This window comes from Amblyraja radiata, unplaced genomic scaffold (genome assembly GCF_010909765.2).
Source record: "Amblyraja radiata isolate CabotCenter1 unplaced genomic scaffold, sAmbRad1.1.pri scaffold_950_ctg1, whole genome shotgun sequence".
In the NCBI taxonomy this organism is placed as follows: Eukaryota; Metazoa; Chordata; class Chondrichthyes; order Rajiformes; family Rajidae; genus Amblyraja; species Amblyraja radiata.
The window spans coordinates 14215-40592 of NW_022630945.1; the positions used below are offsets into that span (position 1 = coordinate 14215).

The 26378-nt window shown below is 51.4% G+C and overlaps 1 protein-coding gene across 1 annotated transcript; it reads right to left on the reverse strand.

Moving 5' to 3' along the window:
* Nucleotides 1-3964: 3964 nt before the first annotated feature.
* On the reverse strand, nt 3965-24674 carry LOC116970495 (serine/threonine-protein kinase 11-interacting protein-like; the record flags this gene model as incomplete). Its single annotated transcript, XM_033017141.1, has 6 exons — nt 3965-4502; nt 6402-6616; nt 10389-10474; nt 12781-12865; nt 17576-17754; nt 24577-24674. Coding segments are annotated over 6 exons (804 nt in total), but the record flags the coding sequence as incomplete, so codon positions are not given.
* Between the last annotated feature and the right edge of the window lie 1704 nt (nt 24675-26378).

Genomic DNA, 26378 nt, shown 5'->3' on the forward strand with positions numbered 1-26378 from the left:
GTTGAGGCCACAGTTCATTGGCTATATTTAAGAGGGAGTTAGATGTGGCCCTTGTGGCTAAAGGGATCAGGGGGTATGGAGAGAAGGCAGGGATGGGATACTCAATTGGATGATCAGCCATGATCATATTGAATGGCGGTACAGGCTCGAAGGGCCGAATGGCCTACTCCTGCACATATTGTCTATGTTTCTATCTTCGTCCCCTTTGATCTCTCGTTTTCACACCTTACCCATCCATATCTCTTGCCTCCCACTCCCCTGACTCTCAGTCTGAAGAAGGGTCTCGACCCGAAGCATCACCCATTCCTTCTCCCCAGAGATGCTGCCTGTCCCGCTGAGTTACTCCAGCATGTTGTGTCTGTCTCAGTTGATTATCTCCACGCACTTGGTACTAATCGGGTATTGTGATTGATTATGGCGGTACTTTACTGAATTATAGGCAAATAAAACTTCACTGTACATCTGTACGTGTAATAGTTCAAAAGTAATAGGAGCAGAATTAGGTCATTCGGCCCATCGAGTCTACTCCGCCATTCAATACTATCTCCCTCCTAACCCCATTCTCATGCCTTCTCCCCATAACCCCTGACACCCGTACTAATCAAGAATCTGTCTTAAAAATACCCAATGACTTGGTCTCCACATCCGTCTTTTTTTAATTGTTAGTGTGTGTTTAACGTTTGTGTCAATGATCCCCGGTTTGTTTCATGCGGGGGGCAGGGGGATTTATTTTCAGTTTCTTACTTTGCTGGAGATACGATTGTTTTCCGGATCGCATCCTCCGGTTGCTCTGCGGCCTACCATCGACGGAGCTGGAGGCCTCCTCGGACTGTCGTGAGCCCCACCGCGGGGCGCGGACTTAACATCGGGGCCGATCCCTTGCCTGGGATCGCTCTAACCGCGGCCTGCGGACTTTACCATCGAGGGCTCCCAGTCTCGGGAGAAGCCGGGTCGGGAAGATCCAACGTCGCGGAAGGTTCGACAAGCCCCGAGGCGGGGTCCGATCGCTGACATCACCCCCGATGCAGGAGCTTGATCGCCCCGAACACGGAGGGCCCGGCTACAGGAGTCAAGATCGTCCTGTCAACGGAGGGCTCAAGGCCCCCGACCGTGGGAGAAGAAAGAAGGGAAGAGATTGAACTTTTTTTTCTCCTTCCATCACAGTGAGGAATGTGGAGGAGTCACTGTGGTGGATGTTTATGTTAAAATGTTTTTTTGTGTGTTCCGTTGCTTTTTATTGGTATGTCTGACTTGGCAAATGAAATTCCTCGTATGTTGCAAAACATACTTGGCTAGTAATGTATAATTAAGTCAAGTCAAGTCAAGTATGATTGTGATTGTGTGATTGATTGTGAAATTGCTGGAGTAACTCAGCGGGACAGGCAGCGTCTCCGGAGAGAAGGATTTAAGACTGAGGTGAGAAACAACATTTACACCCAGAGAGTTGTGAATTTGTGGAATTCCCTGCCACAGAGGGCAGTGGAGGCCAAGTCACTGGATGGATTTAAGAGAGAGTTAGATAGAGCTCTAGGGGCTAGTGGAGTCAAGGGATATGGGGAGAAGGCAGGCACGGGTTATTGATTGGGGACGATCAGCCATCGGTGCTGGCTCGAAGGGCTGAATGGCCTCCTCCTGCACCTATTGTCTATGTTTCATTGTCCTATCTGGGACACATGACAATAAACTCTCTTGAATCTTGAATCTTTTCTTTGAATGGGTAACTTTTTGTGTCGAGACCCTTCTTCAGACTGAGAGTCGGGGGGGGGGGAGGGAGACATAGAGTTCTGGAAGAGATAAAGAACCATCGGGGAGCGTGGGTGAGCGGGGAGAGGTGAGGGGGGAGAGGAGAGGGGGCGGGGAGAGGTGAGAGGTGAGGGGGGAGAGAGGAGAGGGGGCGGGGAGAGGTGAGAGGTGAGGGGGGGCGGGGAGAGGTGAGAGGAGAGGGGGAGAGGTGAGGGGGGGACACGACACACAGAACAACAGCCTCATGGTGAAATTTATTGGCACGGTTATCAAAAATACAGGCTATGCAACGCATCGTTAGAGTCAAGTAGCAAATATACATTAAAATAAATACAATGCCGCTTCAGTGCAAGAGTCGCTGACATTCTCAGAGAAACGCAGACGCCCGCCAGAGCTGGGCGCTCGCCCCTGTTTTTTGGGGGAGACGGATGGGGGGAGGGGGTAAAATAAATGACCTGCGTTAAAAATAAAAGTTCAACGTTCTGCCAGGCAGCAGGGCTCAGTGTGTGGGGTTGATCGTGGACGCAGGGGGGTGGGGGGGGGGGAGGGATGGGGGAGGTGAGGGGTGGGTAGGGTGGAGGGGCCTGGACCTGAGGCTTGCCTCTTCTGAAGTCTTGCTCTCTCTCTGTCTCTCTCTCTCTCTCTCTCGCTCCCTCTCTCTCACTCTCCATCCCTCTCTGGTTCCCACACTCTCCCTCCCTCTCCCTCCCTCTCTCTCACTCTCCATCCCTCTCTCTGGTCCCCGCACTCTCCCTCCCTCTCCCTCCCTCTCTCTCTCGCTCCCTTCCCTGGCTGTCAGTCACAGTCCCGTAGCCTACAATCTTTAGCCTTGAGGCTGGGATTCCCAGCGAGTGGCTGCGTGCGTTATGCTCCCCACCTTGGGCTGGGTAGGGAGGGAGGGAGGGAGGGAGGGAGGTAGGGGGTGAGTGTGTACGGAGCGGAGAGGTTCGGGGAGGCAGGGGGGGGGGGGGCACTTCATGTGTCTGCGCCGTTCGGCCCCCCCCTCTATCCTCCAGTGGTGCGGCTAGCAGGTCGTGGGCCGAATGGTCTTTGTGAACATGCAGCCATAGGGTGGGGAGAGAGAGAGAGAGGGGGAGGAGGGGGAGAGAGAGAAGAGAGAGAGTGGGAGAGAGAGAATGAGAGAGGGGGAGAGAGAAAGGGATAGAGAGAGAAGGGGGAGAGAGAAAGAGAGAAGGGGATAGAGAGAGAACAGAGAGGACATTGAGAGCAACAGAGAGAGAGGATAGAGGATAGAGAGAGTGTGAAAGAGAGAGAGAGAGAGTTTCTCCCTCGCTCAGCAGGCGGGTTTGGGGGGGTAGTGGCAGGAGTGGGCAGGCTGGGATTCGGGGTATCGTGCACCCCAGCAAGCAGCAGAGTGGGAAGACAGGGAGCCGAGCTTCCCGCGGGAGAAGCGGGATGGATTCCGTGGAAGGTGGGGAGTGTTTACGGGACAGGGCTCGGAACGCAGCCCGGAGTAACGGCGGGCATCGTACAAAGTGGGGGGTGGGTGTAAAGGGGCTTGACGCCTCAGAGATGACGGTGAGATGGTGGGTGGGTGGGTGGTTGGGTGGCCACTGTAAGTCTGGTGCGATTAAAGTGAACTAGTTTACGCGACGCTTCAATAAAACCCAGCTCCCCGCTCGCTCGCTCGCTCAGCTGTGGGTGAGGCCTGCTTCAACAGCGTGGGGCCCAGCACCATCTATAGTGGGGAGAAGGGAGGGCAGTGAACACACTCGGCCTACAGCCCCTTGCTACTCAAGAGGGAGGTGGGGGAGGGGAGGGGGTGACTTGCCTTTGCTAGAGGGGAGAGAAAGAGAGGAGAGAGGGTAAGTGAGAGAGACAGTGAGAAAAAGAGAGAGAGAGAGGGAGGTAAAGAGAGACGGACAGAGAAAGAGGGAGAGAAAAAGGGAGAGAAAAAGAGAGGGAGAGAGAAAAAGAGAGGGAGAGAGAAAGAGAGGGAGAGAAAAAGAGAGGGAGAGAGAAAGGGAGAGAAAGGGAGAGAGAGAGAGAGACAGACAGAAAAGTGAGAGGGAGGGAAAGAGAGACAGACAGAGAAAGGGAGAAAAAGAGGGAGAGGGAAAGGGAGCGAGAAAGAGGGAGAGAGAAAGGGACAGAGAGTGGGAGAGAGAGAGAAAGAGAGGGAGAGAGAGAGAAAGGGAGAGAGGGGAGAGAGAAAAAGGGAGAGAGAAAGAGAGGGAGAGAGAGAGGGAGAGAGAAAGGGAAAGAGAAAGAGAGGGAGAGAGAGGGAAAGGGAGAAAAAGGGATAGAGAGATAAAATAGAGAGAGAGGGGATAGAGAGTGAAGAAGGGAGAGAGAAGGAGAGATAAAGAGGGAAAAATGAATGAGGGAATGGAGAAGGGAGTGTGGTGAGTCACAGGACAGGTTCGGTACCAAGCCGGGATGGATGGTGTCCTTCTGCGCTCCGCTCTAATCCTCTGGCTCGACGGAAACTCAGCGGCTCCGTGAGTTCGCTTCAGCAAACGTCTCGCTTCTGCGGACCCGGGTTCATGGAGAGAACGTTCCCTGATAGAAATCCCAGTCTTGTCCAGGATAATTCTAAACCCTCGAGATTTCCCCTCCTCCCCCCCTCCCCCCTCCCTCCCCCGACTCCTCGAGTCCTAGTCGGGCACTTGGTGCAGGGCGATCTTCAGCGGAACTCCAAACATGTCCTCCCAGTATTGACGCACCCAGGCCACCAGCCCACTCGCCATCTCCGGGCACTCCGTCCGCACGCACCAGCTGCTCTCTCTGCGACTCACCTGGAGAGGAGGACAGTTTCATGCTTCAGTTTAGTCTATTGTCACACGCACCGAGGTACAGTGGAAAGCTTTTCATAAGATAGACAATAGACAGTAGACAATAGGTGCAGAAACATCGCCTATTCCTTCTCTCCACAGATGCTGCCTCACCCGCTGAGTTACTCCAGCATTTTTGTCTACCTTCGATTTCAAAGCCCTGTCCCACTGTATGAGTTCATTCAAGGGTTCTCCTGAGCTTTTTCCAGCATATAACCATATAACAATTACAGCACGGAAACAGGCCATCTCGACCCTTCTAGTCCGTGCCGAACACGTATTCTCCCCCAGTCCCATCTACCTGCGCTCAGACCATAACCCTCCATTCCTTTCCCGTCCATATAACTATCCAATTCATTTTTAAATGATAAAATCGAACCTGCCTCCACCACCTTCACTGGAAGCTCATTCCACACAGCTACCACTCTCTGAGTAAAGAAGTTCCCCCTCATGTTACCCCTAAACTTCTGTCCCTTAATTCTCAAGTCATGTCCCCTTGTTTGAATCTTCCCTACTCTCAATGGGAAAAGCTTATCCACGTCAACTCTGTCTATCCCTCTCATCATTTTAAAGACCTCTATCAAGTCCCCCCTTAACCTTCTGCGCTCCAAAGAATAAAGACCTAAGTTGTTCAACCTTTCTCTGTAACTTAGTTGCTGAAACCCAGGCAACATTCTAGTAAATCTCCTCTGTACTCTCTCTATTTTGTTGACATCCTTCCTATAATTAGGCGACCAAAATTGTACACCATACTCCAGAATTGGCCTCACCAATGCCTTGTAAAATTTTAACATTACATCCCAACTTCTATACTCAATGCTCTGATTTATAAAGGCCAGCACACCAAAAGCTTTCTTTACCACCCTATCTACATGAGATTCCACCTTCAGGGAACTGAGGACAGTTATTCCTAGATCCCCCTGTTCAACTGCATTCCTCAATTATCTACCATTTACCATGTACGTCCTATTTTGATTTGTCCTGCCATCTGCAGTTCTTTCTTAAACATAGGTGCGGGAGTAGGCCATTCAGCCCTTCGGGCCAGCACCGCCATTCAATGTGATCATGGCTGATCATCCCCAATCAGTACCCCGTTCCTGCCTTCTCCCCATATCCCCTGACTCCGCTATCTTTAAGAGCCCTATCTAGCTCTCTCTTGAAAGTATCCAGAGAACCCGCCTCCACCGCCCTCTGAGGCAGAGAATTCCACAGACTCACAACTCTCTGTGAGAAAAAGTGTTTCCTCATCTCTGTTCTAAATGGCTCACCCCTTATTCTTAAACTGTGTGTGGCCCCTGTTTCTGGACTCCCCCAACATCGGGAACATGTTTCCTGCCTCTAGCGTGTCCAGACCTGTAGCGTGTCCAGATCTGGGAGAAAACCCCACGGGGAGGGGGTACAAACTCCGTACAGCCACCTTACTCCAGCGCCTGCAGCGTTCTGTGGCTCGCCCCCACCTACATCAAAAGTCTGCTTCCCCACCACACCACCTCCAGGTCCCTCTGATCGGCCGACTTGGGGTTACTGAACATCCCACGGTCTAGGCAGAAGCTCAGGGGCGACCGTGCCTTTGCGGTTGCAGCCCCTAGACTGTGGAACAGCATCCCCCTTCCCATCAGAACTGCCCCCTCCATCGACTCCTTTAAGTCAAGACTAAAAGCTCATCTTTACTCCCAAGCCTTTCTTGACGACCTCTGAGGGAGGGCTATATGTGTGTATTTATGTATGTACTTAATCTATGAACCAATGTTGTGTAACGTTAGTACCTCCACCAATGTAAAGCACTTTGGCCAACGAGAGTTGTTCTTTAAATGTGCTATAGAAATAAAAGTGACTTGACTTGGTTGAGCAGGTGGGACGTACCTCGTGGTAGATGTGTAGACGGACATCGTGCGGGGCCGAATGGTACAGGCTGAGCGAGCTGATGTTGCTGATGGGCTGCGACTCGCTGACGGGGACAGGGTCGATGGGCGCAGGGTTGTCCTCCTCGCTGGTCTCCTTCTTCCACTGATGGTCCTCCGCCAGCAGGTACAGGGTGGATGAGGTAGCAAGCACCGTGACTGGCGATAGGACGTCATCTGTAAACGGGCCGCGGACAAAGGTCAGGGTCCATAGGCAATAGACAATAGGTGCAGCAGGAGTAGGCCATTCGGCCCTTCCAGCCAGCACCGCCATTCAATGTGATCATAGCTGATCATCCCCAATCCAATGTTCCCAATGTTGGGCGAGTCCAGAACCAGGGGCCACAGTCTTAGAATAAAGGGGAGGCCATTTAAGACTGAGGTGAGAAAAAACTTTTTCACCCAGAGAGTTGTGAATTTGTGGAATCCCCTGCCACAGAGGGCAGTGGAGGCCAAGTCACTGGATGGATTTAAGAGAGAGTTAGATAGAGCTCTAGGGGTTAGTGGAGTCAAGGGGTATGGGGAGAAGGCAGGCACGGGTTATTGATTGGGGATGATCAGCCATGATCACAATGAATGGCGGTGCTGGCTCGAAGGGCCGAATGGCCTCCTCCTGCACCTATTTTCTATGTAATCAGTACCCTGTTCCTGCCTTCTCCCCATATCCCCTGACTCCGCTATCTTTAAGAGCCCTATTTAGCTCTCTCTTGAAAGTATCCAGAGAACCGGCCTCCACCGCCCTCTGAGGCAGAGAATTCCACAGATTCACGACCCACTGTGAGAAAAAGTGTTTCCTCATCTCCGTTTTAAATGGTTTACCCCTTATTCTTAAACTGTGTGTAACCCCTGGTTCTGGACTCCCCCAACATCGGGAACATGTTTCCTGCCTCTAGCGTGTCCTAAACCTTAATAATCTTATATGTTTCAATAAAAACCCCACTCATACTGCTGCATTCTCTCAGCATATGACAGTCCCGCCATCCCGGGAATTAACTTTGTAAACCTACGCTGCATTCCCTCAATAGCAAGAATGTCCTTCCTCAAATTTGGAGTATAGAAACATAGAAAATCAGAGGATAGAAACATAGACAATAGGTGCAGGAGTAGGCTATTCGGCATTTCAAGCCAGCACCGCCATTCAATGTGATCATCCAAAATCAGTACCCCATTCCTGCTTTTTCCCCATATCCCTTTATTCCTTTAGCCCTAAAGAGCTAAATCTAACTCTCTCTTGAAAACATCCAGTGACTTGGCCTCAACTACCTTCTGTGGCAGAGAATTCCACAGATTCACAACTCTCTGGGTGAAAAAGATTTTCCTCATCTCAGTCCTAAATGGCCGACCCCTTATTCTTAGCGAGATTGAAGAGCATTGGCTTGCATTTACTCAGAGTAAACCCTCTTTTTTTAGTTTAACCATATAACCATATAACAATTACAGCACGGAAACAGGTCATCTCGGCCCTACAAGTCCGTGCCGAACAATTATTTTCCCTTAGTCCCACCTGCCTGCACTCAGACCATAACCCTCCATTCCTTTCCCGTCCATATAACTATCCAATTTATTTTTAAATGATACCAACAAACCTGCCTCCACCACTTCCACTGGAAGCTCATTCCACACAACCACCACTCTTTGAGTAAAGAAGTTCCCCCTCATGTTACCCCTAAACTTCTGTCCCTTAATTCTGAAGTCATGTCCCCTTGTTTGAATCTTCCCTACTCTCAATGGAAAAAGCTTATCCACATCAACTCTGTCTATCCCTCTCATCATTTTAAAGACCTCTATCAAGTCCCCCCTTAACCTTCTGCGCTCCAGAGAATAAAGCCCTAACTTGTTCAACCTTTCTCTGTAACTTAGTTGTTGAAACCCAGGCAACATTCTAGTAAATCTCCTCTGTACTCTCTCTATTTTGTTGACATCCTTCCTATAATTGGGCGACCAAAATTGTACACCATACTCCAGATTTGGTCTCACCAATGCCTTGTACAATTTTAACATTACATCCCAGCTTCTATATTCAATGCTCTGATTTATAAAGGCTAGCACACCAAAAGCTTTCTTTACCACCCTATCTATATGAGATTCCATCTTCAAGGAACTATGCACAGTTATTCCCAGATCCCTCTTTAGTTTAGAGATACAGTGCGGAAACAGGCCCTTCGGCCCACTGAGTCCGCGCCGACCAGCGATCCCCGCACATTAACACTATCCAATACATATTAGGGACAATTTTATAAAAAGCCAATTAACCTACAAACCTGCACGTCATTGGAGTGTGGGAGGAATCTGGAGCACCCGGAGAAAACCCACGCGGTCACACGGAGAAGGTGCAAACTCCGTACAGACAGCCCCTATAGTCAGGATCGAACCTGGGTCTCTGGCGCTGTGAGGCAGCAACTCTACCGCTGCGCCACCGTGCCACCCAGCAACTGCCCTTTGTTTCCAATGCTACTTACGTCTTTGGGACGAGGGAGGAAGTCGGAGCACCTGGGGGGGGGGGAATCCCATGCGGTCACAGGTAGAACGTGCAATCTCCACACAGGCTGCATGGGAGGTTGGGATCAAATCCACTTCGCCAGAGGTGACTGAGGCGCTAACATGCAGCCCCTGTGGAATTCTCTGCCTCAGAGGGCGGTGGAGGCCGGTTCTCTGGATGCTTTCAAGAGAGAGCTAGATAGGGCTCTTAAAGATAGCGGAGTCAGGGGATATGGGGAGAAGGCAGGAACAGGGTACTGAGTGGGGATGATCAGCCATGATCACATTGAATGGCGGTGCTGGCTCGAAGGGCCGAATGGCCTACTCCTGCACCTATTGTCTATTGTCTAACTTATGCTGTCTGACATTCAAGAGGTGGCAAGGACAGGCTGGGGTCTGATGGACAGTGAGAGAGACTCACACTCGCTGCACCTCAGTGGACGTTGACATTCTCTCCACACCCAGGAGGACAGCCATAAGACACTGGGGCAGAATTGGAGCAGTAGGAATCGAGGACCAGGGGACACAAACAGGTTCATGGTGAGGGGGGGGGAAAAGATTTAATAGGAATCTGAGGGGTAACCTTTTCACACAGTGGGTGGGTGTATGGAACAAGCTGCATCTAAATGGCGTCAAGTTGGGAAAAGGGGGAGTACAACGGGATCTAGGGGTCCATGTTCATCAGTCTATGAAAGTAAGCATGCAGGTACAGCAGGCAATAAAGAAAGCGAATGGCATGTTGGCCTTTATAACAAGAGGAGTCGAATATAGGAGCAAAGAGGTCCTTCTGCAGTTGTACAGAGCCCTAGTGAGACCACAACTGGAGTATTGGGGAGCCCAGAACCAGGGGATATAGTTTAAGAATAAGGAGTAAGCCATTTAGAATGGAGACTCTGGACTCCCCCAACATTGGGAACATGTTTCCTGCCTCCAGCGTGTCCAAACCCTTAACAATCCTACATGTTTCAATAAGATGCCCTCTCATCCTTCTAAACTCCAGAGTGTACAAGCCCAGCTGCTCCATTCTCTCAGCGTATGACAGTTCTGCCATCCCGGGAATTAACCTGGTGAACCCACGCTGCACTCCCTCAATAGCAAGAATGTCCTTATGTGATAGGAGCAGAATTAGGCCATTCGACCCATCAAAGTCTACTCCGCCATTCAATCATGGCTGATCTATCTCCCCCTCCTAACCCCATTCTCCTGCCTTCTCCCCATAGACTCTGGCACCCGTTTTTTGTTGTGTGCTAACCAGTCAGCGGAAAGACAATACATGATTTCAATCGAGTCCTTTATGGTGGGATGGGAAAGTATGTTGGTTGGTGTGGGCAAGTTGGGCCAAAGGGCCTGTTTCCGCGCTGTATCACTCCACGGCTACGGCTGAAGAAATTCCTCCTCATCTCCACTCCACCCATTCATTCATTCTCCCCGGGATCTCATGGGGTAGACTCCAGAACGGGAGGTACTTTACCTTGCACGAGGAACGCCAACACGTACAGGTAATTAGGACGTTTGCCCTCTGATGAATCGGCAGCGGGATTCTCCTGGATTAGAGGCCTAGGAAAAGTACAGGAATATCAGGATCACATGGATCGAGAAAGATCGAGTGGGGCAGGGGTCGGCAACCTTGTTCTGTATAGGGGCCGGGACGCATGTCTGTGAGGGGATGGTGGGCCACATCTATCACGTGTACACATGGATCCCGCCCCAGATGGCAGGCATCAAATCACGTGTTCACATGGATCCCGCCCCTTTGAGGACGCCACCTGGAACGCTGGGCCCTAGTTACGGGCGCTCACCGACATGGCGTCCTTAGTTACGGGGGCTCACCGACATGGCGTCCCTAGTTACGGGCGCTCACCAACATAGCGTCCCTAGTTACGGGCGCTCACCAACATGGCATCCCTAGTTACGGGCGCTCACCAACATGGCGTCCCTAGTTACGAGCGCTCACCAACATGGCGTCCCTAGTTACGGGCGCTCACCAACATGGCGGCCCTAGTTACGGGCGCTCACAAACATGGCGTCCCTAGTTACGGGCGCTCACCAACATGGCGACCCTAGTTACGGGCGCTCACCAACATGGCGGCCCTAGTTACGGGCGCTCACCAACATGGCGTCCCTAGTTACGGGCGCTCAACAACATGGCGTCCCTAGTTACGGGCGTTCACCGACATGGCGTCCCTAGTTACGGCCGCTCACCAACATGGCGTCCCTAGTTACGGGCGCTCACCAACATGGCGTCCCTAGTTACGGGCGCTCACCAACATGGCGGCCCTAGTTACGGGCGCTCACCAACCTGGCGTCCCCAGTTACGGGCGCTCACCAACATGGCGTCCCTAGTTACGGGCGTTCACCGACATGGCGTCCCTAGTTACGGCCGCTCACCAACATGGCGTCCCTAGTTACGGGCGCTCACCAACATGGCGTCCCTAGTTACGGGTGCTCACCAATATGGCGTCCGTAGTTACGGGCGCTCACCGACATGGAGTCCCTAGTTACGGGTGCTCACCAACATGGCGTCCGTAGTTACGGGCGCTCACCAACATGGCGTCCCTAGTTACGGGCGCTCACCAACATGGCGACCCTAGTTACGGGCGCTCACTAACATGGCGTCCCCAGTTACGGGCGCTCACCAACATGGCGTCCCTAGTTACGGGCGCTCACCAACATGGCGTCCCTAGTTACGGGCGCTCACCAACATGGCGTCCGTAGTTACGGGCGCTCACCAACATGACGTCCCTAGTTACGGGCGCTCACCAACATGGCGTCCGTAGTTACGGGCGCTCACCAACATGGCGTCCCTAGTTACGGGCGCTCACCAACATGGCGGCCCTAGTTACGGGCGCTCACAAACATGGCGTCCCTAGTTACGGGCGCTCACCAACATGGCGACCCTAGTTACGGGCGCTCACCAACATGGCGGCCCTAGTTACGGGCGTTCACCGACATGGCGTCCCTAGTTACGGCCGCTCACCAACATGGCGTCCCTAGTTACGGGCGCTCACCAACATGGCGTCCCTAGTTACGGGCGCTCACCAACATGGCGGCCCTAGTTACGGGCGCTCACCAACCTGGCGTCCCCAGTTACGGGCGCTCACCAACATGGCGTCCCTAGTTACGGGCGTTCACCGACATGGCGTCCCTAGTTACGGCCGCTCACCAACATGGCGTCCCTAGTAACGGGCGCTCACCAACATGGCGTCCCTAGTTACGGGTGCTCACCAATATGGCGTCCGTAGTTACGGGCGCTCACCGACATGGAGTCCCTAGTTACGGGTGCTCACCAACATGGCGTCCGTAGTTACGGGCGCTCACCAACATGGCGTCCCTAGTTACGGGCGCTCACCAACATGGCGACCCTAGTTACGGGCGCTCACTAACATGGCGTCCCCAGTTACGGGCGCTCACCAACATGGCGTCCCTAGTTACGGGCGCTCACCAACATGGCGTCCCTAGTTACGGGCGCTCACCAACATGGCGTCCGTAGTTACGGGCGCTCACCAACATGACGTCCCTAGTTACGGGCGCTCACCAACATGGCGTCCGTAGTTACGGGCGCTCACCAACATGGCGTCCCTAGTTACGGGCGCTCACCAACATGGCGCCCCTAGTTACGGGCGCTCATCAACATGGCGTCCCTAGTTACGGGCGCTCACCAACATGGCGTCTGTAGTTACGAGCGCTCACCAACATGGCGTACCTACGGACCATTGCCTTGGCTCTCCGTCCTGAAGGCGGTGCCTCAAATACTCACACTCACTCGTCCCCGGCCAATTCCTAACGTTTGCTTCTAGTTTAGGTTCTCAGCCGCAGCTCTCCGATAAGCAGCGGGGTGAAATAAGGAAGGACTGGGCCCTTACCAGAGTTGGTGCTGTGGGTCCATTCTGGTGAAGGAGATGGATTTCAGCTTGCTGTTTGAGCCTGGAGTTAGTTCCCGCACCATGTCTGAAAGAAACAAGAGCGGGCAGTATCGTACATCGCTACATTTCAACTCTAGTTTGGTTTATGGACACAAAATGCTGGAGTAACTCAGCGGGACAGGCAGCATCCCTGGAGAGAAGGAATGGGTGACGTTTCAGATCAAGACCCTTCTTCACTCTAGTTTAATTGAGTTTAGTTTAAAAAAACAGCATGGAAACAGGGCCCTTCGGCCCACCGAGTCTGCACCAACCAGCGATCCTTGCAAGCTAGCGCTATGAGAGGGAATCATCTTCTTGTTCTTGGTTTCTCGGTCCTCCAAAATATTCCAAATGGAATTTACACTGGAGGTGGTGGAGGGAGGATCTCATTGAAACATATAAGATTATTAAGGGATTGGACACGCTAGAGGCAGGAACCAGGGGCCACAGTTTAAGAATAAGGAGTAAGCCATTTAGAACGGAGACGAGGAAATAATTTTCACCCAGAGAGTTGTGAATCAAAGATCTGCAGATGCTGGTTTGTACCAAGGATTGACACAGGGTGCTGGAGCAACTCAGCGGGTCAGGCAGCATCTGTGGAGAAAAAGAATGGCTGATTTTCTGGGTTGGGTCACTTCTTTTTTCTCTAGAGATTTTGAAGGGCCCCGACCCGAAACATCACCCATCCTTTTTCTCCACAGATGCTGCCTGACCCGCTGAGTTACTCCAGCACTCTGTGAAACGTCACCTATCCATGTTCTCCACAGATGCTGCCTGACCCGCTGAGTTACTCCAGCACTCTGTGAAACGTCACCTATCCATGTTCTCCACAGATGCTGCCTGACCCGCTGAGTTACTCCAGCACTCTGTGAAACGTCACCTATCCATGTTCTCCATAGATGCTGCCTGACCCGCTGAGTTACTCCAGCACTCTGTGAAACGTCACCTATCCATGTTCTCCACAGATGCTGCCTGACCCGCTGAGTTACTCCAGCACTCTGTGAAACGTCACCTATCCATGTTCTCCACAGATGCTGCCTGACCTGCTGAGTTACTCTGTGCGTGTGTGTGTGCGTGCGTGCGTGCGTGCGTGCGTGTGTGTGCATGCGTGGGTGTGCGTGTGTGCGTGCGTGTGTGTGTGTGTTTGTTTGTGCGTGCTTGCGTGTGTGTGTCTGTATGTACCTCTGTGTGTGTGTGTGTGTGCGTGTGTGTGTGTGTGCGCGCGTGCGCGTGTGTGTCGGTGTGCGTGTGTGTGCGCGTGCGTGTGTGTGCGTGTGCGTGCGTGTGTGTGGGTGTGCGTGTGTTTGTGTGTGCGTGGGTGTGCGTGTGTGTGTGTTTGTGTGTGCATGCGTGCGTGTGTCTGTATGTACCTGTGTGTGTGTGTGTGTGTGTGTGTGCGCGCGTGCGCGTGTGTGTCGGTGTGCGTGTGTGTGTGCGTGTGTGTGCGTGCGTGTGTGCGTTGTGTGATGTGTAGTGCTGTGTGAGGGTGTGTGATGTGTGTAGTGGTGTGGGAGTTGTGGTGATGGTGTGTGTGTGTGATGTGCTGGCAGTGTAGTGTGTGTAGTGGTGTGTAGTGTGTGTGTGTGTGTGTGTAGTGTTTGTGTGTAGTGTGTGTGTGTGTGTGTGTGTGGTGTGTGTGTGTGTGTTTGTGTGTGTGGTTGTGTGTGTGTGTGTGTGTGTGCGGGTGTGTGTGTGTGTGTGTGTAGTGTGTGTGTGTGTGTGTGTGTGTGCGTGCGTGCGAGCGTGTGTGTGTGTCTTTTTTCCCGTTCATTATATTATTTACAGAGCACTATCTTTACTTAGGATAGACACAAAGTGCAGGAATAACTCACAGGGCAGGCAACATCTCTGGAGGATCTGAAGTTGGGACTCGACCCTAAACGTCACCCATCCTTTTTCTCCAGAGGTGCTGCCTGACCTGCTGAGTTACTCCAGAACCGTGGGCGGTCAGGGTGGCGCAGCGGTAGAGTTGCTGCCTTACAGAAGATGCAGCGCCGGAGACTCGGGTTCGATCCCGACTACGGGCGCTGTCTGTACGGAGTATGTACGTTCCCCCCGTGACCTGCGTGGGTTTTCTCTGAGATCTTCAGTTTCCTCCCACACTCCAAAGACGCGCAGGTTTGTAGGTTAATTGGCTTGGTATAAATGTTTTAAAAAAATAGTCCCTAGTGTGCGTAGGATGATGTTAGTGTGCGGGGATCGCTGGTCAGCATGGACCTGGCGGGCCGAAGGGCCTGTTTCTGCGCTGTATCTCTAAACTAAACTAAACTTTGGACCTATCTTTGGTATAAACCAGTAACTGCAGTACTTTTCAACGTACTATGTTTATTTATTCTGTTGTGCTGCTGCAAGTAATGATCCCATCTTTCTGTTTGGGACATTCTCTCTCGATGAGGCTGCGTGATACTCTGGAGTTTAGAAGGATGAGAGGGCATCTCATTGAAACATATAAGATTATTAAGGGCTTGGACACGCTAGAGGCAGGAAACATGTTCCCGATGTTGGGGGAGTCCAGAACCAGGGGCCACACACAGTTTAAGAATAAGGCGTAAGCCATTTAGAACGGAGACGAGGAAACACTTTTTCTCACAGAGAGTGGTGAGTCTGTGGAATTCTCTGCCTCAGAGGGCGGTGGAGGCCGGTTCTCTGGATTCTTTCAAGAGAGAGCTAGATAGGGCTCTTAAAGATAGCGGAGTCAGGGGATATGGGGAGAAGGCAGGAACGGGGTACTGATTGGGGATGATCAGCCATGATCACATTGAATGGCGGTGCTGGCTCGAAAGGCTGAATGGCCTACTCCTGCACCTGTTGTCTATTGTCTATTGTGTGTTTAGCTCAGTGTCAAGACAAGGAGCTACAGATACAAGGTACACAAAAATGCTGGAGAAACTCAGCGGGTGCAGCAGCATCTATGGAGCAAAGGAAACCATTCTTCAGACCTACAGATACAGATAGGTGATGGTTCGGGCCTTTCTTCAGACCGATTGCAAGGTGAAGGACAAAGCACGGCAGGCCGTAAGAAGAGTGGAGGTTTTTGTTGTTGATATGCAGATGTTTGGACAAAGGCCAGAGAAGAATCCACCCACAAGGTGTGAACAAATGGATGAGAGAGTTTGCAAAGTAGTTAGAGGATTGACGAGGTGTGAACTGCATTGGAATATGGGTGGAGGGGAGGATTGGTGTTAGCACAGGCAGGACTCAAGGGGGGAGAGGGGGAGGGAGTCAATAGACAATAGGTGCGAAACAACAAAACACACTACAAACAGGCCGCAAACAGTCCATTGACTTGCAAATTGGAAGGAGATAATGGATTGAACACACCATTAGGAAACCTGCCACAAACATCACCCGGCAAGCGGGGAAATGGAACCCCCGCTGGAGAAGAAATGTCTGAGAGTGGGCTCAACATTCCTGGGATGTCAGGACTTTCATATGAAGAAAGACTGGATAGACTCGGCTTGTACTCGCTAGAATTTAGAAGATTGAGGAGGGGATCTTATAGAAACTTACAAAATTCTTAAGGGGTTGGACAGGCTAGATGCAGGAAGATTGTTCCCGATGTTGGGGAAGTCCAGGACAAGGGGTCACAGTTTAAGGATAAGGGGGAAATCTTTTAGGACCGAGATGAGGAAAACATTTTTCACACAGAGAGTGGTGAATCTGTGGAATTCTCTACCAGTTTATTGGCTATATTTAAGAGGGAGTTAGATGTGGCCCTTGTGGCTAAAGGGATCAGGGGGTATGGAGAGAAGGCAGGTACAGGATACTGAGTTGGATTGAATTGAATTGAATTGAATTGAATTGAATTGAATCCTTTATTTGTCATTCAGACCTTTCGGTCTGAACGAAATGCTGAATGGCGGTGCAGGCTCGAAGGGCCGAATGGCCTACTCCTGCATCTATTTTCTATGTTTCTATGTTAACTGTGGAGATCTCGAAAGAACTGCCAACGACCGAGTGAGGTGGAGGACATGTGTCAAAGGCCTATGCTCCCTAGAGGAGCAAAGGGCTTAAGTAGAGAAGAAGAAGAAGTAGAAGAGTAGGTAGACAAAAATGCTGGAGAAACTCAGCGGGTGCGGCAGCATCTATGGAGCGAAGGAAATAGGCAACGTTTCGGGCCGAAACGTTGCCTATTTCCTTCGCTCCGTAGATGCTGCTGCACCCGCTGAGTTTCTCCAGCATTTTTGTCCACCTTTGATTTTCCAGCATCTGCAGTTCCTTCTTTTGAACAAGAAGAAGAACAGGTGCAACAGTAGGCCATTCAGCCCTTCGAGCCAGCACCGCCATTCAATGTGATCATGGCTGATCATCCATCCCCAATCAGTACCCCGTTCCTGCCTTCTCCCCATATCCCCTGACTCCGCTATCTTTAAGAGCCCTCTCTAGCTCTCTCTTGAAAGTATCCAGAGAACCGGCCTCCACCGCCCTCTGAGGCAGAGAATTCCACAGACTCACCACTCTCTGTGAAAAAGAGGGTCGGGGGTTGGGGGGCATTAATGTGTGAAAAAAGGGAGGGGGGGGATGTTTTATAGAGGTAACCTATATTTACCCAGGCGGAATATGAAGGCCAAAGGGTCTCGACCCGAAACGTCGCCCATTTCTTCTCTCCATAGATGCTGCCTCACCCGCTGAGTTGCTGGCCTACTTTGTGTCGTCCTACTAAAACTACACACTATGCGAACACCACACTAACAAAACACTAACATTTAAACACTAGGGCCTCCGTTCGATCAGGCCGGCCACCAGCGAGACCCACCTGTGAAAAACTGGATGAAGTTCTTGCACTTTGGGGGGTTGCGGATGAGCAGAGTGTAGGAGCTGCCCGAGCTGTCGAACTCCATGCCGATACTCTGTGTGCGCAGGCCCACCTGCAGGTAGACCAGGTCCTGGATCAGATGCACCTCACGCTTCCTCAACCAGTTGGATGGCTGGCCACTGCAGGGGGAAGACAGGAGATGGTGAGAGCTGGAGACACGAGGGGATAGGAATAGCAATACCTCCTTTTGACTTTTCTTTTCTTTTTCTTTTCTTTTTATTTTTTCTTTTCTTTTCTTTTTACTTTTTCTTTTTACTTTTTCTTTTACTTTTTCTTTTCTTTTACTTTGTGCGTCAGTTTTTTCAACTTTTTTCTTATTTTTTAATATGTTTTAAAGTATGTATTTAATGTTCCTTCGTGTGTTTTGTGTGGGGGGTGGTGTGGGGGGGTGAGGGGGAAACCGCTTCGGTCGCCTCCTCCATGGAGAGGCGACTTTTTCCAGGTCGCCTCCCCGCGTGGCCTAACATCAAGGATCGACGCGGCCTTTCCCGGAGACGCGCCCGGGGCTTCAGCGGCGGGCGCAGCGTGGACTCTCGGCGTGGAGCGGGCGACCCCTCGCTGGGGCTCGCTGGAGGGGAGCGCTCCGTTTCGCTGGCCCGGGGCAGCCGGCAGCCTGAAGCCGCGGTCTGCAGAGCTCCAGCTGGCGCGGCGTCTACAGCCCGGGATCCCTCGTGGGGGACCCGGGGGAAGAAGAAGCCACCACTGCCGGCCCGCAGCCAACTTCTACCACGGGGCCGGCATGGACTTAACATCACCCCTGGAGGGGAGCTTCGACCGTCGGCCCTGCGGTCTACGGTGCTTCTGGCTGCGGCGGGGACTTTAAATCTCGACCGCCGGCCTGCGGCCTACAACAACTTAAAGCCGCGGTCTCCGGTGAGGAAGAGCCGATCCTGGACTGACTCTGGACTCTGGGGGAAATGGAGGAGGACTGGCCAAATTTTGTGCCTTCCACCACAGTGATGAATGCTGTGGTGGATGTTTGTGTTACATTTTTATTGTGGTTGTGTGTTCTTTATTATTGTATCGCTGCTGACAACCCAAATTCCACCGACCCTGGTTGTGTGACAAATAAATTCTATCTTATCTTATCTTTTTCTTTTTCTTTCATTTTTTCTTTTTATTTTCTTTTTACTTTTTCTTTTTCTTTTCTTTTTTCTACTTTTTACTTTTTTCTTTTTTTTTCTTTTTCTTTTTTTACTTTCCTTTCCTTTTCCCCTCTCCCCCCCCGGTATGTTCTATGTTAACATATTCACATATTCTGTTGTGCTGCCACAAGTCAAGGGCCTGTCCCACTTGGCGACTTTGCCGGCGTCACATCAGTGGCGCCAAAAGATTCGCGGTGAAAAAAAATGTTGCGTCAATACGTTACCACGCCGCGTCATACGTCGTCACGCCGCGTATTTTTCGGTGACCTCATACATCAGTCAATGACGCCGGCAGTCGCCAAAGAAATCGCCAAGTGGGACAGGCCTTTAAGAATTTCATTGTCCCATCAGGGACATATCACAATAAAACACTCTCACATGCTAACGCTAGGAGAGGGGATCTTATTGAAACATATAAGATTATTAAGGGTTTGGACACGCTAGAGGCAGGAAACATGTTCCCGATGTTGGGGGAGTCCAGAACCAGGGGCCACACAGTTTAAGAATAAGGGGTAGGCCATTTAGAACGGAGACGAGGAAAATAAAATTCACACAGAGAGTTGTGAATCTGTGAAATTCTCTGCCTCAGAGGGCGGTGGAGGCCGGTTCTCTGGATGCTTTCAAGAGAGAGCTAGATAGGGCTCTTAAAGATAGGGATATGGGGAGAAGGCAGGAACGGGGTACTGATTGTGGATGATCACCCATGGTCACATTGAATGGCGGTGCTGGCTCGAAGGGCTGAATGGCCTCCTCCTGCACCTTGACTCTTGACTAGGCACGGTGAGATTCTTTGCTTGCACACACAATGTATACAAATAGCGGCCACCTCCGGCGCTGACAATGTTACAGAGCACGCCGGCTCCTCCGTTTGTCCCCCCCTCCCCCCCACCACAGCGGTTCCCCATTGTCCATTGTTCTTCCTCTACCCCCCCTCCGGTCCTCCACGCTCTCATCAACCATCGACCGCGAAGTATCGCCGCTGCGGCGAGGTTTCACAGGGTGGAATCGCGAGCAAGAAACAAGCTGGAAAAGGTACAGAGAAGGTTTACGAGGATGTTGCCAGGACTAGAGGGTGTGAGCTACAGGGAGAGGTTGAGTAGGCTGGGTCTCTATTCCATGGAGTGCAGGAGGATGAGGGGCGATCTTATAGAGGTGTACAAAATCATGAGGGGAATAGATCGGGTAGACGCACAGAGTCTCTTGCCCCAGAGTAGGGGAATCGAGGACCAGGGGACACAGGTTCAAGGTGAAGGGGGAAAGATTTAACAGAAATCTGAGGGGTAACTTTTTCACGCAAAGGGTGGTGGGTGTGTGGAACAAGTTGCCAGAGGAGGTAGTTGCGGACAAGGCCGGCCTTAAGCTGATTGGACCGATTGCTCCCAATTGGGCCCCGCGCCTAAGGGGGTCCCGCGCCAGAGTAATCTACTCTCGGCTCAGGTAGATCTACCCCAGGTGGGGGAGGGAGAGAGGGGTGGAGAGAGAGGAGAGGGGTGGAGGGGGAAGAAAGGGGTAGACGGGGAGGGGGGGTGTGGCGGAGAAGGGGGAGGTGGCAGCGTTCCCGCCCCTCCAGTCGCCGTGCTTCACACACACAGCCCCGGCTCCCCCCCCTCTCTCTCCCCGGGGAGACGCGGTGAACACTACAGGGAGGGCCTGGCTGGGGGTTGGAGCAACGTTTACAAACCTCAGCCTCAGCTCGGAGGGCCGAAGGGCTTGTTTCCGCGCTGTATCTCTAAACTAAACTAAGGTCTACTCCACCATTCAATCATGGCTGATCTACGATTCCCCATTCTCCAGCCTTCTCCCAATAACCCCTGACACCCATTCTAACCAAGAATATGTCAATCCAACCGTAAAAATATCCACTAACTTGGCCTCCACAGCCGTCTGTGGCAATGAATTCCACAGATTCACCACCCTCTGGCTAAAGAAATTCCTCCACCTCCTTTCTAAAGGAACGTCCTTTTATTCTGAGGCTGCTTGGAGGACTTAAGGGCAAGGCTGCTTTATCAAAGGGAGCTGAGGGAATGCTCTGTGTTCTGTTTCACAGAGACACGGCTCACCCCCAGCTCCCCAGACTCAGCGGTCCAGCCTGAAGGGTTCTCCATCCACCGTATGGATCGTACACTGGCATCTGGGAAAGGGAGAGGAGGTGGCGTCTGCCTCATGGTCAACTCTGCGTGGTGTTCCGACGTGGCAGTCCTGTCCAACTCCTGCTCTCCACACCTGGAACATCTGGCGGTGAAGTGCCGTCCCTTCTACCTCCCAGGGGAATTCACCTCCGTCATCCTGACCGCGGTCTACATCCCACCCCAGGCAGACGTCCGTCTGGCACTGGAGGAGCTGCAGGCCGTGGTCAACAAACACCAGACGTCTTACCCCGAGGCATTTACCACCATTGCTGGGGACTTCAATAAGGCGAACCTCAAGAAATCACTCCCTAACTTCCACCAACATGTCTCCTGCTGCACCAGAGGACCAAACACCTTCGACCACTGCTACACCACCATCAAGGGTGCCTATCGTTCTATCCCTCGCCCTCACTTCGGTAAATCCTAGCATACCGCGGTGCTGCTTCTTCCTGCCTACTGCAATTAAAGAGCGCACCCCCAGAGATGAGGACAGTACAGAGCTGTCGGGGGGGGGGGGGGGGGGGGGGGGGGGGGGGGGCAGAGGAACAACTCCAGGACTCCTTGGAGTCTGTAGACTGGGCGATGTTCAGGGACTGGGCAACGGACCACACACTCATCTCCCCGCTACCGTCAGGTAGAAGGTACAGGAGCCTGGAGACTGCAACAACCAGGTTCAGGAATAGCTACTTCCCCACAGCCATCAGGCTATTAAACCTGGATCGGACAAAACTCTGATCATTAATAGCCCATTGCACTTTATCTGTTTATTTATGTGTGTATATATATATTCATTGGTATATGGACACACTGATCTGTTTTGTAGTCATGCCTACTATATTCTGTTGTGCTGAAGCAAAGCAAGAATTTCATTGTCCTATAGAAACATAGACAATAGGTGCAGGACTAGGCCATTCGGCCCTTCGAGCCTGCACCGCCATTCAATATGATCATGGCTGATCATCCAACTCAGTATCCTGTACCTGCCATCTCTCCATACCCCCTGATCCCTTTAGCCACAAGGGCCACATCTAACTCCCCAATTCTCTGATTTGGCGATGTTGCAGAGGTGAAAGAAGGAGGTTTTAATGACATGGCGGATGTGAGGCTCAAGGGAGAGGGTGGAATCAAAGATCACGCCAAGGTTGCGGGCCTGGGGGGTTTGGGGAGACAGTGGTGCCGTCGATGGTGAGAGTGGGGTTATTGATTTTGCTGAGTGTGGATTTGGAGCCTATGAGGAGGAATTCTGTTTTATCGCTGTTGAGTTTGAGGAAGTTATGTTGCATCCAGGTTTTTATAGCTGATCACGGCTGATCATCCAACTCAGTATCCTGTACCTGCCTTCTCTCCATACCCCCTGATCCCTTTAGCCACAAGGGCCACATCTAACTCCCTCTTAAATATAGCCAATGAACTGTGGCCTCAACCACCTTCTGTGGCAGAGAATTCCACAGATTCACCACTCTCTGTGTGAAAAATGTTTTTCTCTGGGACACATGACAATAAACTCTCTTGAATCTTGAACTCTTGGTCCTAGAGTCTCCCACTCGTGGAAACATCCTCTCCACATCCACGCTGAAGAAGGGTCTCGACCCGAAACGTCACCCATTCCTTCTCTCCAGAGATGCTGCCTGTCCCGCTGAGTGACTCCAGCATTTTACAATACAATACAATACAATACAATTTATTTGTCATCATTTGAAATGTGGTTTCCGCAGTCATACACACAAGTAAAAGAACCAGGACACAACACGACTTACACAAACATCCATCACAGCGAATCTCCTCCTCACTGTGATGGAAGGCAAAGTCTTTTCTCATCTATCCTGGCCTTTCTTCAGACTGACGGAGTTGGAGGGGAGGGGGGGGGGGGGGGGGGGGGGGGGGGAGGGGAACAGAGGGAGAACCGGCTGTGCACCATGAGAAGCCGGCCCACATAACAAAGAGAAAGATCAAGGGTGCACTTTCCCTTTGAAGGAGAGTTGCACCGTTTGTTCCTCCTCTGTCACATCGGTGCAATGTTACTGCACCCCACCCCTTCTTTGCATCTTCAAAGGTTGCTTTCAAAAACTTCTCCTCTCCTCTCCCAACCTCAGTTCCGACCGCATCTCCTCCTCCTCCTCCACCCCCCCCCCCTTTTTCTCTGCCCCAGAAGCAAAGATCTATAGGATCTTTGCCCAGAAATGCAGGACGTGCAGGGGTCACAGTTTAAGGATAAGAGGTAAGTCTTTTAGGACCAAGATGGGAAAACCATCTTAATCAGTGCGGCTTTCAATAGACAACAGGTGCAGGAGTAGGCCATTCGGCCCTGCGACCCAGCACCGCCATTCAATGTTTCCTGCCTCTAGCGTGTCCAAACCCTTAATAATCTTATGTTTCAATAAGAAACCCTCTCATCCTTCTAAACTCCAGAGTGTACAAGCCCAGCCACTCCATTCTCTCAGCATATGACAGTCCCGCCATCCCGGGAATTAACCTTGTAAACCTACGCTGCACTGCCTCAAATTAGGAGACCAAAACTGCACACAATACTCCAGGTGTGGTCTCACTAGGGCCCTGTACAACTGCAGAAGGACCTCTTTGCTCCTACACTCAACTCCTCTTGTTATGAAGGCCAACATGCCATTCGCTCTCTTCACTGCCTGCTGTACCTGCATACTTACTTTCAGTGACTGATGAACAAGGATCTCCAGATCCCGTTGTACTTCCCCTTTTCCCAACTTGACACCATTTAGATAATAATCTGCCTTCCTGTTATTGCTACCAAAGTGGATAACCTCACATCATATCTTCACTGTCTGCACACTCCTCCTACACACTGTTCATTGTACATAAAATCTCCATGCAATAGTTCTTGAGCAAGTCTCTGCCTGCAGACTGGAACGCAGAGACCACGTAATGGGGGACATAGTCCAGTTAACTAGTTAGTGAGAGAGAGAGAGAGAGAGAGAGAGGCTGCTCGGGGCAAAGTAACCAAGAAGCAAACTTGTTTACGAAGGAACTGCAGATGCTGGAAAATCGAAGGTAGACAAAAATGCTGGAGAAACTCAGCGGGTGAGGTAGTTCATTGAAACATAGAAAATAGGTGCAGGAGTAGGCCATTCGGCCCCTCGAGCCTGCACCGCCATTCAATATGATCATGGCTGATCATCCAACTCAGTATCCTGTACCTGCCTTCTCTCCATACCCCGTGATCCCTTTAGCCACAAGGGCCACATCTAACTCCCTCTTAGATGTCTATCTAATGGAGCGAAGGAATTAGGTGACGTTTCGGATCGAGACCCTTCTTCAGACTGATGTGGGGATGGGGGGGGGAGGGAAGAAGAAAGGAAGAGGCGGAGACAGTGGGCTGTGGGAGAGCTGGGGAGGGGAGGGGAAGGAGGGAGAAAGCAGGGACTACCTGGAATTGGAGAAGTCAATGTTCATACCGCTGGGGTGTTAACTACCCAAGCAAAATATGAGGTGCTGCTCCTCCAATTTGCGGTGGGCCTCACTCTGGCCACGGAGGAGGCCCAGGGCAGAAAGGTCGGATTCAGAATGGGAGGGGGGAGTTGAAGTGCTGAGCCAAAAAAACGTGGCTCCAGAGATGCTGCCTCACCCGCTGAGTTTCTCCAGCATATTTGTCTACCCAAGAAGCAAACTTGGATGGGGCAGACAATCGGGCACTAACCTGGGTAGTCCTGTGATCTCCAGAATGTAGACTTTGAAATTGGACATGATGAGGAGCGAGGCGTACTCTTCAGGGCTCCCGAACTTCACTGTGGACACCTGCAATTGGCAAAAACAGGACTTCATTAACCACTCAATCGTGGCAGCAGGGCCATTACACTGGGGCATGTAGTCAGGATTTCAGCAAAGTCAACATGGCGTGCAGCGGTAGATTTGCTGCCTCACGGCGCCAGAGACCCGGGTTCCATCCCAACTACGGGCACTGCTGTCTGCACGGAGTTTGCACGTTCTCCCCGTCACCTGCGTGGGTTTTTTCCGCTATCTCCTGTATCCTCCCACACTCAAAAAGACGTGTTTGTAGGTTAATTGACCTGGGAAAAGTGTAAAGTATCCAAAGTGTGTGTAGGGTAGAGTTATGTTGTGGAGGTCGCTGGTCAGGGCGGAAGGGCCTCAGTGGGCTGAAGGGCCTGCTTACATGTTGTATCTCGAATCTGGCCACTTTCAAGAGAGAGCTAGATAGGGCTCTTAAAGATAGGGGATATGGGGAGAAGGCAGGAACGGGGTACTGATTGGGGATGATCAGCCATGATCACATTGAATGGCGGTGCTGGCTCGAAGGGCCGAATGGCCTACTCCTGCTATTGTCTATTGTATCATACAAAGGAGTATAGATGATGGAAGGTCATGGTACAGTTATGAATAGGGAAGTTGAGATGTCATGTTAGTTAGACAATAGACAATAGGTGCAGGAGTGGGCCATTCGGCCCCTCGAACCATTCAATGCGATCATGGCTGATCATCCACAATCAGTACCCCATTCCTGCCTTCTCCCCATATAGAAACATAGAAAATAGGTGCAGGAGGAGGCCTTTTGGCCCTTCGAGCCAGCACCGCCATTCATTGTGATCATGGCTGATTGTCCCCAATCAATAACCCGTGCCTGCCCTCTCCCCATATCCCTTGATACCACTAGCCCCTAGAGCTCTATCTAACTCTCTCTTAAATCCATCTAGTGATTTGGCCTCCACTGCCCTCTGTGGCAGGGAATTCCCTTGACTCCGCTATCTTTAAGAGCCCTATCTAGCACTCTCTTGAAAGAATCCAGAGAACCAGCCTCCACCGCCCTCTGAGGCAGAGAATTCCACAGACTCACAACTCTCTGTGTGAAAAAGTGTTTCCTCATCTCCTTTCTAAATGGCTTACCCCTTATTCTTAAACTGTGGCCCCTGGTTCTGGACTCCCCCCCCCAACATTGGGAACATGTTTCCTGCCTCTAGCGTGTCCAAATCCTTGATAATCTTGTATGTTTCAATAAGATACCCTCTCATCCTTCAAAATTCCAGAGTGTACAAGCCCAGCTGCTCCATTCTCTCAGAATAGGGCAGTCCCGCCATCCCGGGAATTAATCTTGTGAACCTACGCTGCACTCCCTCAGTAGCAAGAATGGATAGACAATAGACAATAGGTGCAGGAGTAGGCCATTAGTATTGCATTCAGTTTTGGTCACCATGTTACAGGAAAGATGCTGTCAAGCCAGAAAGGGTTCAGATTTAGAAACATAGAAAATAGGTGCAGGAGTAGGCCGTTCTCCAGGGAGAGAGCTGCCCTCGAGGCACAGATTGTGTTTCCAACAGTACAAGGTTCTTTCCACCACAAACTAGTTTATCTCCAGCATTTGCTACTTTAGTTTAGTTAAGTTTTAGAAACATAGAAAACATAGAAAAATAGGTGCAGGAGTAAGCAGGTCATTCTGTGCACAATTTCCACAGAGCCACAATCAAACTGAGGAGGCATTGATGGGAC